At 39.4% G+C, this 14145-nt stretch overlaps 1 protein-coding gene across 5 annotated transcripts in view; it reads right to left on the bottom strand.

Annotated features, from left to right (window-relative positions):
• Positions 1–983: 983 nt before the first annotated feature.
• The window catches only part of DCLK2 (doublecortin like kinase 2), a 79525-nt gene continuing 66363 nt past the window's right edge, over positions 984–14145 (bottom strand). For 2 of the 5 annotated variants that reach the window (XR_009114446.1, XR_009114445.1), the window contains 8 exons: positions 13180–13326; positions 10873–11006; positions 9530–9607; positions 8294–8390; positions 6756–6836; positions 5877–5993; positions 5004–5086; positions 2300–2378 (listed from right to left, as the gene is read on the bottom strand). Coding sequence is in view for 3 of the 5 variants with exons in the window: in XM_058024147.1 (XP_057880130.1) it covers positions 2166–2378; positions 5877–5993; positions 6756–6836; positions 8294–8390; positions 9530–9607; positions 10873–11006; positions 13180–13326 (867 nt within the window). In the remaining 2 variants the exon portion in view is untranslated. Of the gene's footprint in view, positions 2379–4170; positions 4184–5003; positions 5087–5876; positions 5994–6755; positions 6837–8293; positions 8391–9529; positions 9608–10872; positions 11007–13179; positions 13327–14145 lie in introns of all 5 variants that reach the window. The other 3 variants (XM_058024147.1, XM_058024146.1, XM_058024148.1) reach the window with 2 other exon arrangements.

The raw sequence follows: 14145 nt of genomic DNA, 5'->3' as shown, positions 1-14145 counted from the left end.
TTTGGAACCTGCCTCTGCTCTGTGAATCAAAATACTTGTCTAAGACTGTTTAGATGTTGATCAGTCATGAAGTTAAGGACATGAATTCAGGGTATGTCTCTTTACTTTCTTCTTCCATGAGGCAAGGTAGTAATTTAGAACTGGCAGCTGTTGACCAGGCAAGCGATGATCCCTTCTGTTATAGATGCAGAATTATTTGTGCAACACAACTCATTGGAAATCCTTGCCAATCCATGGCAGTCTTTTTTCTTCATAGCTGAATCCATCCTCTTGGGAAAAACAGAACTTAACCCAGCTTTCATTATTTGCTTGTTGCTCCCTCTCTGCTGATCACTCTGTTCTGCTCTTTTGGAGGCTCCCTGTCTTTGCTGGGGGGCTGGTTAGCCTGCTCCACCTGAAATTCCACATCCTTTCTTTGGCTGAGTCTGAGACTTGTTGCAGAAATCACCAACCACACAGGCAGCCAGCTACGGAGTCTCACCAGAATCTGAATCAGGAGTTTCTCTTCTGATTAAGGTTGGAGTGATAGCTTCATCTTTTTGCACTGTACCAAAAACCAAATTATTTTACAGAAAGGCTATTCCCATACTCTTCAAGTATGTTAATTTACTTCAGGGAACCCACAACGAAGTTAATTAGCAAGGATTGGTTGTAGCCCAACCGTTTTATCACAGTTTAAGACATGCCATGCCTTCCTACCTTTAATAGCATTTTCTTACCAGGATGTTGCACATCTTTTAGCTGCCATGGCCTTAAGTTATCACTTGGCACTTTCTGATCTTTAAGTGCTCTTCAAAAGGTAAAACAACCATGTTTAATCATGGCTTTCATAGGAAGCAATGAATTTTAAAATAATGAAGTTTATGGGAATCCCTCAAATTAATTCTATTAAATTGTTTTGGTAGGCATCTAATTGTTCAGTCTCTCCAGGGAGAATAAGACAAGTGTCACTGACAAAATAACTGAGCTCTCAAAGAAAGGAATGACTTTTTGTGTTCTGTTTTTTTTAATGAAGAAAGTTTATTGCAGGTCTTTCTTTTACAATTCTAGTAGAAAGTATAGCTAAGAGAAAAAATGAACTATGACCAATTTATAAGAACGAGCAAAGGAAAAGGATTAAGCTGAATACATACTCTATTGAACTAAGCATTATGGTAAAGAGAAAACCTCACCTATTTTGTGACTGCAGGTTAAAGAGAGCTGCTTCCCAATGCTGCTTTCCAGTGCCTGCACCAGGCGAATAGGGGGATAGCACTGACAAACCTCTGATGGCTATTGATGCCAGCTCCTCTATCAGCATGTCCTAGAATCAGGAGCTGCTCAGCTCATCATAGCTTGGATAACATGCAGCAGGCTTTCCCTTCACAGGCCCAAAGTAATTTTATTTTATTTTATTTTATTTTTATCTAACAGGTAGTCCGACCCTGGAGAAAGGTGTGGATGGGACACTTGTGGTTAGGATAGAAAATGGCAAAGCAAAAAGGCTTCCTTCACTCCAGTCTTTGTAACAAATAAATGTCCACTGCTCATGTTTACATCCCAAGTTACTTTATTTAAATTCATATTATCTAAACACTACCCTGCCTGCAAGTCAGATAACAAACTTGATGGAAAACAACCATCCTTCCCTTTCTATCTTCAAATGTTTGTCTCATGATATTTTACAGTTAGTCCACTAAAAAATTCTTTGTGAAAATTTGCCTCTTCAAGTTTAGTAGAAACTTGGCTAAAAATAGAGGCATTGGAATAGAAGGCAAATAGAAATTTTCTTCCCTTGTCTGCCTCTCCCACTTTTCTGAAAATTCCCATCAGAAGAACAGAACGGGGCCTGCTGGTGGACATGAGGCCAGGTAACTGTTCCCCACCTCACTGCTCATATAAAAATATGGTTAGCTACACCGTAAGTTAGTCTATCTAGAGCCCAAGGCTGTGTGAAATGGAGTTAATTATTGACACAGAGAACTTAAAAAACCACCTAACATTCCTGGAGTCTTTCCCCTACTGCTCTTCCCAAGATGTGGTTCGTTCACCCCCTGCGAGAGAGAGGCTCAGACCTGGCTGGGGCTTGCTATGAGAGGTGCTCACAAACTGAAAACAGTCACGGGAAATGAAGAAAAGTGTGGCCAGAGTGCGGGGAGCTTCGGGTGGGTTTGCTTTCCCCAGTCCTACGCAGCAGGCTGATCCCCAGCGAGCTCGGGAGGAGGCGGCGTGGGGGACCCGGGCGGCTCAGGAGCAGCAGGGAGGAGGGGCTCGGACCCAGCCGCACGAGGAGCAGCAGCTGCAGCAGCAATTGCAGAAATGTTCTCCACTCCAGCTCTGCCAGAGTCCTGACAGCGCTTGCTGCAGAAAATCTGACTCTCTTTATCTAGAGCTGTGTTCTACAAACAAACAAAACAAACCCAAGGCAAAACATGAAACAACACTTAAATACAGCCCTGTCTTAAGGGTTAAAACAATCTACAAGACATGAACTGCATGCAATACAGCCAGGATAAAAAAGGAGAAATAACATTAGAAATCTTTTATATAATGAATTGTGTGTTTTTTGTGATGCTGACTTTAGGAAAGGTAAGGAAAACTTATTTTCCAGATGTATGCTTGCCATGATGTTGCAGGTTTAAAATTTTTGTCTTGCAAGTCTGATGTGGAAAAAAAGATGGCACGAGTGGTTGTGATAGAGAAGGAACCTGTCACAGTAACTATTAGCAAAATTTATGTACCTGTGTTTTTGCAGACACAAGGAATCAGGTGATGCTTACTGAGAACTCAGTGCTACAATTCTGGAACAAACCACACGGTACAGAAGGGGAGCCCTTGGGGAAGGTGACAGAACATTTTTTTCTTTTTTCAAGCAAAGGGACTGCTTTTCTGCTTAGTGGTGAGAGTAGGAAAATTACCTCTCATGGTTGCAAAAATGCATAATTTCTGAATTGTGTACTTAAAAATGAGTTCACAGGAGAAGGGAGCAACAGGTTGGAATGAAAACTGAGAATTCCGTAGTGAATAGGTCAATTATCTGGAGCATGTGGTACATCTGCTGAAGATAACAATTTCCATACCCTCAAAGATATGTGCTAATTGTAAAGGTCAGATGCTTTCCCTTTTCTTCAAAAATTTATTATTTTGATTGGACTTGCTTTACTAATGTGAAAATTTATGTGGTTTTAGTTGGGTTTGACTAATATGCTATTCAATGAAGTATTTAAGACTGAAATAATTTTCTGAGACCAGTCAAATTTAGCAGGGTTCATTTTTTTTCAGATGTGTTTATTGTATCAAAGTCATCAAGGACAGCAGATACAAGGTACTTACCCTCTTCTTTTTTGTTGTTGTTGTTATGTTGGGTTTTTTTAACTCAAGTTACATCACTACATCCCTGCATTGCGAGGTACAAGGAGAAAATTCCATAGTCCACAATTGAGTTTCTGCTACTGACAATCAACACTGCAAAGGGAGCATGCAAGGAAAGGAGCAGCTGAATTGGATCTGAGTTTTGAGATTAGTGATGGTCTAAAGGAATTTTATCATTATCAAGACACCATTGCATTGCCTTTTTTCTTGCTGGAAAAAGTTGTAAATAGGGGTTTCTGCTATTTCAGTGGCAGGCAAAGTTATATAAAAGGGGAAGGACATGCTTTCAGTTCATGCTGACAGTGATTTTCTCCTGTGCTGTCCTCATAGCAGCAATATAGTTCTATGTAATGCAGTTTAGGGTTTTCTTTTCAATTTTACTGTTGCTAAGCAAGAATGTTTTTTATTTATCTAGGACTGATTATCACTTGTCTGTCTCTAAATGAAGTTCAATTTTAAATAGAAACAATGTTTAGTTCTTTGCTTCTGTCTTCAAAAGGGTCTCATCTTTTTCTAGCTGTTTTTAGATACAATATGGATATAGACATGCAGAAAGTGACTGCCAGGAGAATAAACCAAGACATGTCTGAGGAAGTAAAAAAATTGTTGTATTGGTGTTTGCTCAGCCTATTTCAGATATGCATCACTCAAGACAGAACTATTTTTTCCTAAGTGTTTAAAAGATATTCCTTTGCTGGTTTGGTGTGGCTGTACAGCTTTTTCCACTTCAGACTGGCTTAGTTATTTCTCCTTCCTTGTTACCAATGGAGACCATGTACTTTTTGTGCAGCAGAACAAAGCATCGCCGTTAGTACGTACCATTGCCTTGGACCTACTCAGAGGGAAGCAATGCAGGCATTGGGAAAGGAGGAAAAAAGGAAGAAAGCAAGGGACAGAAACTAGACTTACTTTAAGCAGAACTAACACAATTGCAACAAATTTAGATTTACAGAACATTTCTTAATTGACAAAAAAAAAAAAATCAGTAATGAATTAAGAGCAACATGCTTTTGGGGGCAGCAGGAGCCTTCTGTGCAAGGACACTGAACTGGGGATGTGCAGTTTTACTTATCTGCCACAGGATGGGATTATCTGCATGGGCCAGGTGACAGTGTGGGAATGAAGTGATGCTAAAGGGGCTCCAGTGAATGTGCAGGTGGACTGAGAGAGCAATGCACTGCAATACACAGTGAGAGTTACAAAGTGTGCTTGTCTGAAGCTGAATGTTGGTAAGCAATGAGTGCTGGAGCAAGTGAAGAACTTCTGAACACAAAGGTAACTAAATTTCAATGCTCAAGGTAAACCAGGGCAAGAATAACAAATTGGGGGCTTAATCCTCATTAGATCACAGTGTTTTGAGCAAGATTTTACTTTTCCTTTCAGCTTTAACTGGGAGCTGCATTCAGCAATTAATAATTATGCATTTACATCCTTCCATACCTGTTAGAAGGAAATAAAGCAGGAAAAGGTAAAATGAGGTGAACTTTCCTGGCTGAAGGAGTGTCAGTAGCTAACAGAAAAAACTCACACCAATAGGAAGCCAAAGCTAGGCTGTGTCAGAGATCTGAGACAGGCTTAAGTGGCATGCAAGTTGGAGAGGGGCTGAGAGTTAGAATTAAAATTGCTCTTATTACATATAGTGCATTTTATACCAGTTTTCAGCTTCAGGCTTATCCATAGTCTCAACAGTATAAAGAATGAAGCTCTGAAGTCCCTCTCAAACTGTCAAGTCAAACTGTCAAATGAAATGTAGACAAGAACATGAACCTGAAATCCATTTCCTGACTTACTTTTATGTTATCATTTTTCCTATATTTAAATTGTTTGCCTATTTAACTCACATAAATGTATTTGCAAAGACAGAGATGTAGGCAGAAACATTTTATTTAAATTTTACTGGTTCTTAGATGATTAAAAAAATTATTCCTGTTAACATAAGAGGTCTGGCCTTTGAAATAATACTAATGGGAGGGTGAGGGTGGAAGTCCCTGTTATGTTACCATGGATGGTTTTACTTTCTTTAAGTTACTGAAAATACATTTTGTGTGCAGTGTCCATCCTTCCATCAGACAAGGCTGGGCCCTGGTAAGATCATGAAGAAAGGAAGTTTCTGGAATGGAGCCTGGTTTCCTGGCACAGGTAGTGTTGAACAACACTATGCTCAAGATGAAGCAATACTTGGTCAGGCACAGAGGTAGACCCTAGTTAACTAGGTGGGCAGTATGATAAAAAAACTCTTGCTTTTTAAAATGAAATATTTGAAATTGTTAATGAACTTCATTTTAACATACACCTACTTAGTGTTCATTGAAAGCTCATTTTTATCTCTTGGGCAGCACACTGTGATAGACTTGGTTGCTCTCAAGAAATGATGAGACAATCCACATTATACATCAATAAAGACTAGAATTAGAGACTCTTCCAATTTTGGGTTTGCTATTCTTGCACCACATGTGCTCATAGAGCACTGTCAGGAAAATATGCAGAGTATACTATCAATGTATAGAAATGTTCATTTCTCTTACCATGATGACAGAAACCCCAGCAGATGTGTTATTTTGCTTGGGTAGGGTGTTATTAAAGTGCTGCTTCAGTTTACCTGTTACTTCAGCTTGCATATTATTCTCCTGGGAAGCATCATCCTGCATAAGAAAGAACACAATATTCAAGATAGGGAAAAACCAAAAAGTTTTTTATCATCAGGTGCTTTCTGCTTTTTAATGAACAGTGAATATTCAGACAGGCAGTCCAAAAGTGAACACACTCTGCTACATGAGAGACAATTCCAGAGGAAAGGAACAGAGCAATCATTCACTGCTTTATGAATGAACTTCTATTTCTTAAAATGATATGTGACATTTCCAGTGCATTGATTTGTCCCATAATTATAAGCTGCAGGTTTGATTCAAGCAAGTTAAAAATAACATACTTGAAATAATATGGAAAAGCATATTTTTCACTTGGATTTCTTTCAAATCACCACTTTAAATGGCCCATCATGTCCTAAGTCTGGAGGTGTTATCAAGTATTATAAATACACTTGAGAGGAGCTGTTATCCATTGATACACTTGTTAATAGTTGTTTTCTCTTGTGTCAGGGAACTCCACAGATTGTATTCAGTCCCTCTTTTAGAACACGTCTGAAAATAAGCATTGACTGGCTCCATGTAAACCTAGTACTTATTAATAATTAATTGATTTTAAATCAATAAGCAATGCACTCTGGTGTTCCCCTTTGCTGCTGCCTGAGAAGATGAAGGACCTGGCAGGCATCAGCTTGGTGTCTGTGGTAAATTAGGTGTTATATTTGCTAATTGTACTGCTGCTTCTGAACAGTGCAGGTTAATGGTTAGATTTACAGGTTTAATGTCAAATTAGAGACAAGGGAAATGTGATTTACTCACTGACACCCAGGGATGGCTTAGGATCTGTGCTGCTGTGTACCGGGCTTCAGCATTCACATGTAGCATCAGGCTGATTAACTCCTTCATGGAAAAAGAAAAAAAGAGAGTTTGAAGGGCATGGGAAAGGATATTAAAACTGAAAATAATGTTGCACCAAGTTCTTCTCAGTGCAATGTTCTTGATACCTGGATGGGAAAAAACCAACCCCAGCTGATACCAGTGTGACTTAAGTGGAACTTAAATTTGCCCTTTAGGATTAAGAGTCTGCAAGGTGGTGTGTTTGATATCAGCTTCTTAACTGTACTCATGTTTCACTGAGTCTATTGAAAACAAATGAAAAAGAAATGTTAAAAAAAATCAGCTCTAATGTTCCACTTTGTTCTCTGTATATTCATGAACATGATTAGAACAAAAACAAACCTGGGAGACATGAGATGCTCTCTGGGCAGTGCACATGCACTCAGTAATATTACATAAAAAACATTACATAAAAAACCACAAATCAGAGACAAGAATCTGCACCTGAAAGTCAAGAAACTGATGAAATTATTTGAAAACGTTCTCTTCTGTGTTGCTGCAGAAGAATAGAAGATATTGAGCTAAGTCCTTCCCTCAAAAACCCTTTAAAGCCTCCAAATTATCATCTTCATATTTTCATCAAGATTATTTCAAGATTATTTCAAAGGCGCTATCCATTGATTCAGTTTTGGAAATGGTTTGTTCAAGCAGATGATAACACACCTTACTGAGAGCTTTCCCAACCAGCCAAGTTCTTTAGTCTGTGGAAGTTTGAAGTGAGACATCACCTTGAATACCAAGATTGTTTGTTCAGAATGCATGTCTGGAAATCTGTGAGATGACTGGGACTTGGGAAATGTTGGTAAATGGATAAATACCCATAGGGAAATGCAGAAAAAGTCAGAAAAAAAATTAACTTCTCATTGGCCAGATAAAAAACCACCTCCACTTGTTACCGAGTCCTCAAATATTATTTAGAGCACTTCAGTGAGTTAACCTAAGAGAAATGGGGCTTACAACTTGAATCTTTGTCCTACAGACACAATCAATTTAAACAAAACTGCAGTGATCACAGAAGAACTGCTGGCAGTGGCAATTAGCCATGGCTGCGCCTCTTGAAAAGCTCTCATAAATAAATGCCTCAAGTAAAAACAGGAAAAAATGCCTACTGCAACCAATCCACAGAGCAATAATTTCCCTTTTTTAAAGAGTGGCAAGAGGGAAAAATTCAGGGACACATTTATTTTACATCTGAAGCACTGAACCTGCTGTAAAGTGCATCATGAAGTGAGCTGGGCAGTGTGTGACATTCCCTGAATGCAGCTGGCTTTCTGCTACCCTTGCTCAGGCAGCCTGAAGCACCTGAGCTTTCATCAAGCACTGCTCAGCTAAACCCACTGAAAAGGCACAGCTGGGCACTGGGCTGCTCTGCATCTTCCAGGCTGCCTTCCCAGCTGAGCACAGGCTGCTGCACAGGGCTTGTCAGAAATGTTCTTTCAGGTGGGAAAAAATATCAGTACCTTTGCTGAATCGGTGATGTTATCCCAGTAGGGAGAGGGAAATTCCAGCTTCCCCACAAGGATCTGATCAAAGAGGTCTTCCTGAAGGTTGTTTTCACTGTAAAACAGCAGTAACAAAAAACATGAGAGGAAAAGCTAATTTGTCATGGGGATTTTAACTTGATTTGGGGATGGAACAGAAATTATGTTAATAACTACTAGAAATACATAATTTAGAAGTTTATACAGTGATAGCTCTTCTGAGCCAATACATTGAGGTAACTTTTCCACTGGAATAGGGGCTGCATAGTTAACACACATTTATCAATCTCACTCATGACCTGGTTCTACTAGCATGATATGGACATTCTCTGTGCCTTCCCTCAAAACTCTAACCAAAGAATACATTTTCTTGCACAATGTATCTTTCAAAACACATTTTCAGCTTTAAACGTGAAATAACAACATGAAAACCCCAAATACGTGAACTAATATTTTTCCCCATCAACAATATATATATAAAATAAATTTATAAAAAATAAATACATATAATATATATTTTAAAAATATATAAAATATATATGTAAAATGTATTGTTTGCAAGATATTTTCGTTCAGTGAGGTGTTTTAGTTAAACCTCTTTTGTTAAGTATCTTGCTGTAAAAATGAACAAGCAGGCCCTGCATTAGTAATTGATATGTTAAGAGCAGAATTCCCTGTTAAAATGTGCCAATTCCTTCTCATTCTCTGGCAATAAAAAAAAAAAAAAAAAAAAAAAAAAAAAAAAAAAAAAAAAAAAAAGGAAAAGGAAAAGCGCCCATTTGATTTTCAGTAGAAAAACCCCACGGCTGGTTTGACACTTCCCAAAAGGCCGAGCAGGGTTCAAAAGGCGGGATGAACACATTTTCCCCTCTCCTTTCCGACGGCAGAGGGCAGCGCACACCCGCGGATGGAGGAGCCGGGATCCGCATGGAGACAAAAGGAAAAGCGGCTCTGCCCTCGCACACCCCCAGCACTAAAACCACCCCCAGCACTAAAACACCTGCCCCCGGTAGGAAAACATATCTCAAAAATTGATCCCAAACCTAAAATGAAAGACAAGTGAAAACCACTCAAAGAAATGAACAATCCGTGAGGAAAACACATCATTCTGATCCACCTTTTTTCCTCCCACAAGGATGCCTCCTTCAGGGAGAAAGGTCAGACTGGCTCTGAAAGAATTTGATTGCTTTTGCTGTTTTTCCCTTTGGCACTCACCTGCGAAAAGGTGGAAATCCACATAACAGGATGTAAGTGATCACACCTGCAGCCCAAATATCCACCTTTAAGCCATACCTGAGAAAATAAGTCTGTGTTACTTGTGCTGAATTGACAACGGCAACAAAAAAAGTCATTCCAATCAAAAATAAATGATGCTGACAGGATTACGTGAGAATCTGTTCTGAATTACTTGCTGCTGCTAAGGTGATGTATTTTGTGCCTGAGCATCTTTTTCTTCACACCTTTAAGAAACCATGATTCTATGATTTTTTTTTCCACCTCAGGGCTCTCCGGGACCTTCTGAATATACTCAAAGCCAAGCCAGTATCCAGGTTTCCCCATCCAGAGCCACTAATGGTTAAAGACAAGGATGTGCTTTCTCAGTCCCCACAGTGAAGCAACTCTCTCAAAGGTTATCATGTGTTGCTAAGCAACAAGACACACCAATTCTCCAGCCTCTCCAGCGAGCAACATGGGCAAGAAGAGCTGCACTTTTCTTTCAAAGCACAGAAATTAAAACACTGCAGGTCAAAAAGAGGCCTTTTCTCCTATTCAGTGGATTCAGTTTGTCAAACCCTCAGGCACGCAGACGAGGCGCCCTCTGACACTGGAGCTGACTGCAGCTGTGAAATGTTTCTCAGTGCAACAAATGCACTGAACAAGGAGTGAAACAGCACAAACAAAACCTCACTCCATCAGCAAATTCAGAGTGGTCACGGCTATGGCAAAAGCATGGAATGGAGATTTCGTAGGTCTAAAAGGAGAGAGGATTTGTGATAATCTGCCATTGGTGAAAATTTATCATTTTACAAAATTTATTTCTGTATTTATGCAATGACCTGTTAAATACTGAATAATGGAGTTGATCAATTGTTATCAAACAGGATGTGTCACCCAAAAGGGTCACTTGAATCAACATAATCTAATTAGAACTGTCCTGAGAACAGGTTTAGACTAGGTGAGCTCTGCAGCCTCTTCCAGTATAAATGATTCCATTTCTAATGCAAACATTATGCTTTGCCTGTCTGTTCTTCCCCAAACAGCTGCCAGGGGTGGTACAGTGGGCTCTGGATGCTGAGGTGAGGCAGGGAGCACAAACAAATGGACTCCACTGCACCAGAGCTGTCCCTGGGAAGGTGTGAGAGGAGGCAAAGGCAAATTCTGGGAGCAGGCAGAGCAAGGACACTGGTGCCTCTTGGAGGAACTGGGAGTGATGCCCTTGGGTGGTTTCGTTATAAAACAATAGAGGGACAGCCTGTTGGAGCATTTGGATCTTACAAGATCCTACAACCTGCTAAAAGAGTGGTTAGCAGGCCTGTGTGGTAGGCAGCCATGCTCACCCTGTCTCTGCAATGATTTCTGGAGCCACATAGGTGGGTGTCCCACACACCGTGTACAAAGGGCCTTCCACCACCGTCGCCAGTCCAAAGTCTCCAAGCTTCAAAGACTTGGTTCCATCTGAATATTCACACACCTAAAATCAGAGAAATTAACACAGAATGAGGAGGAGAACATCTGCATTTTTATATCCTCTAATTTCTTTGGGAAAACATCATCACCATACCAAGAAGATGGGAAAAAGAGGTAATTTCCACAGCCCTGTAAGGCAAGAAGAGAATAAAAAATTATATTCCCATTGATTGCAGCTGGAGCAAATTTTCAGTGGAGCTGTCTGCCAGCTATGTAGGTCAGACCATGACACAGCCTTGAGCAACTAGAGGTGGAAAAGAAAACTCAGTCCTTGAATGTTAAGAAGTTTTCAATATATTCAGGAGAATATAATACTCTATTTTCATTTGACTGGGACCTAGAGTTTAAAATGGGACTGGCATCTACAATCAGATTTGTTTAACATCTTGTTATCTTAGCATAAACCTAGCCAACATTCTGGGCAATTTCATCAGCAAATGTCTTCCCTGTGCTTGGTCTGGGCAAATTCAGTTTGGGCTTCGGTGCAGACCCAACTGCACCTTACCAAAAGGCCAATGAACAATCTAGCACTGAGTCATTTTATTGATGAAAGAAGCTGAATTTAGTTAAAAAGAAAAGTGCTATACAACAGGCAGGAATAAACCAAACCAGACCAACACAAAGGAAACATCCCCCTAATAAATTCATCTCAGTTTCGCTCCTATAGTTAAATGTTTATATTAACCAAATTTCAAAGGCATCTAGAATGGAGGACCCCAGGATCTCCTGAATGGCTGAATTTATTTGCCTTCCTCAAACATCTGAGCACTGCAATACCTTTCTTCATTCCCCTGTGTAATTCATATCAGTAATGGAAACACTTGTTCTCCTTTATATAACACCTTCATACCAGCTATGACTCTTAGGGTTTGCATTTTTTAAATGCATGACTAGCAAAGGGAATGTAATTCCCATCCAGACGGGCTGGATGACCCTGTGCAAAAAAAACGAACTATGTGCAATTACAGGTAGCAGTTGATGGGAATTATTTGCATTTATATTCAATACCAGGATGTTATCTCAATATTCTCCTGCTGTCAATCACAGTGAGTAAGATTTGCATCTGTTGAGTAATCTCTTTAGGCTTTCTAGGCAGAAAGGGCATTGGTGCCTATTTATAACTGATTCAATCTCTAATGAGAGCTTAAAATTTCTTTGGACTGTCTGTGTTTGGAGATACACTAATAGTATGTGAGACTTCTACCTTCATTTTCTCTCTCAAGTGCCATGTTGCCGTGGCTACATTTTCCAGGAGAAGCTTCCCCCCATGCTTCTTTTTGCTAAACAATCTAATTTATTTGAGGGTTGATTTAAATTGCTAAACACTGTCAGTGGAATTACTGGGGAAAGAATTGACTATTAATTAGGAAATATTTTCAGCTTGTAGCCCTGTCCTTGTTACAGTTCAAAATCCAGTCTGGGATAAGCTCTGACTCCTACTCTCAGTTTGAACTCATTAAACAAGACTGACAAACACCACAAAAGACTTTTAAGAAATGTCTCAAGCAGGGGAGATTATGGCCCTGCTTGTGCAGTGTGTGACACTTAATATCCAATATGTAATGCTCAAGTGTAACCTCTGTGGGTAAGTGAGACAGCACACACTGATCCCATTCTGTGGACAGGGGAATAAAAAAGCAGACTTCATGGTAATTCTTGTCAGCACAGTTATTTTATGTCTCTGCTGAAAACAAAAGTTGCCTAAGGAAAAGAATAAATGAATGTAAAGGGTTAATTCCCAGCCAGAATTCTGGTAAAGCATCAGAAAGATGATCCTACAATGACAATGAAAGGAAAAAACCACTGGCTTCAGCTGGTAGCCATAGGATTGTTGAAGAAATGAAGAAATGCTCTCAGCCCACCTTTCTCCCACTTGCAAACCGATAAATAATTCATTGGCATAGCTTTAAAATTCACTGTTTTGTGAGACAATACTCCTGCTTCTCCAAAAGGCAGCCAATCAAATTGTAAATATAGATAGGTCTAAGGACAGGTTTGAGCACAGCTCTCCTGCATTACAGTGATTGCTATCTCATGGCAAAAGATTTATTTCATACATACTTATTCTAAATTAATAAGCCTGCTGTTCTCTGCTGTGCTCCTTGACATTTCTACACAAGCATTTGCATTAATGAGAACAAAGTAAGAGAAAATACTGGAAAATAACTGGGACATACCAGAAGATTTTCTGGTTTGATGTCTCTGTGCACAATGTTGAGGCCATGCAGGTATTTGAGAGCACTGGCTAAATTGTAGACCATGGCACTCCCATCTCTCTCTGTGTATTTTGTAGATGAAGTGATGGCATCAAATAGGTCTCCTCCCTATGGAGAGGAAAAAGATCATTGTTTAAAATATAATTAGGATGATATTTGGTTAAAAAAACCCCAAACCCTAAACATGTAAAATCTTCCCTCCAAAACACATGCCCAAATTCCTGTTAAACAGCAAAAAAAAAAAAAAAAAGAAAAAAAAGTTTTGCAGAAAAATTATCTTGTCACCAAGATACTAGACTGGGACTTTGGTCATCTGCATTAAATTCTTAACTGTTCTCCAGGCTTCTAGTGTCTGAGCTTGGGTAAATCACAGATTTTTTTTCTATTGATCTTCCTACCTTTGATCACTCATTTATATTACCTACAGGTACAGGCATACAGCATCCCTTTTCTTCATCTTATCAGTATATTCAACATATTGAAAAACAGCCCTGATTTTGAGTAAAGCCTAAAATAAATTAGCCCCATAATAATAATAAAAAAAAAACAAAACTGAGAATAATTCAGCAAATTCAAATTTCTGCAGATATTGCAAGAAATACCACATTAATATAGCTGAAGAGGAAAAAAAAGATAAACACATTTCAACATAAATGCATCCACTGATTGAAATACATCAAAATGCAGAACCTCCAGGTGATTTCTGAATGTGTCAGGCTCTGTTTATGGATGCCCTATTCCTCTGGGAATACACAGCAACGTGTGAGTGAGTTACTGATGGGGCATTTTCAGTCATTACAACAAATGTCATGTGGGTGTCTCCATGATGGTTTCCCTGGATACCTCTGTAGGAGTGATCTGTCTGAGCTGTGGGTGGCATTCCGAGCATTTCAATGCACACCAAAGAGAAGCAGCAATTCAGGGAAT

The sequence above is a fragment of the Melospiza georgiana genome, chromosome 5, assembly GCF_028018845.1.
Source record: "Melospiza georgiana isolate bMelGeo1 chromosome 5, bMelGeo1.pri, whole genome shotgun sequence".
NCBI lineage: Eukaryota > Metazoa > Chordata > Aves > Passeriformes > Passerellidae > Melospiza > Melospiza georgiana.
Note: the sequence above shows the minus strand (reverse complement) of the source record. Positions and strands in the feature narration are given on the sequence as shown.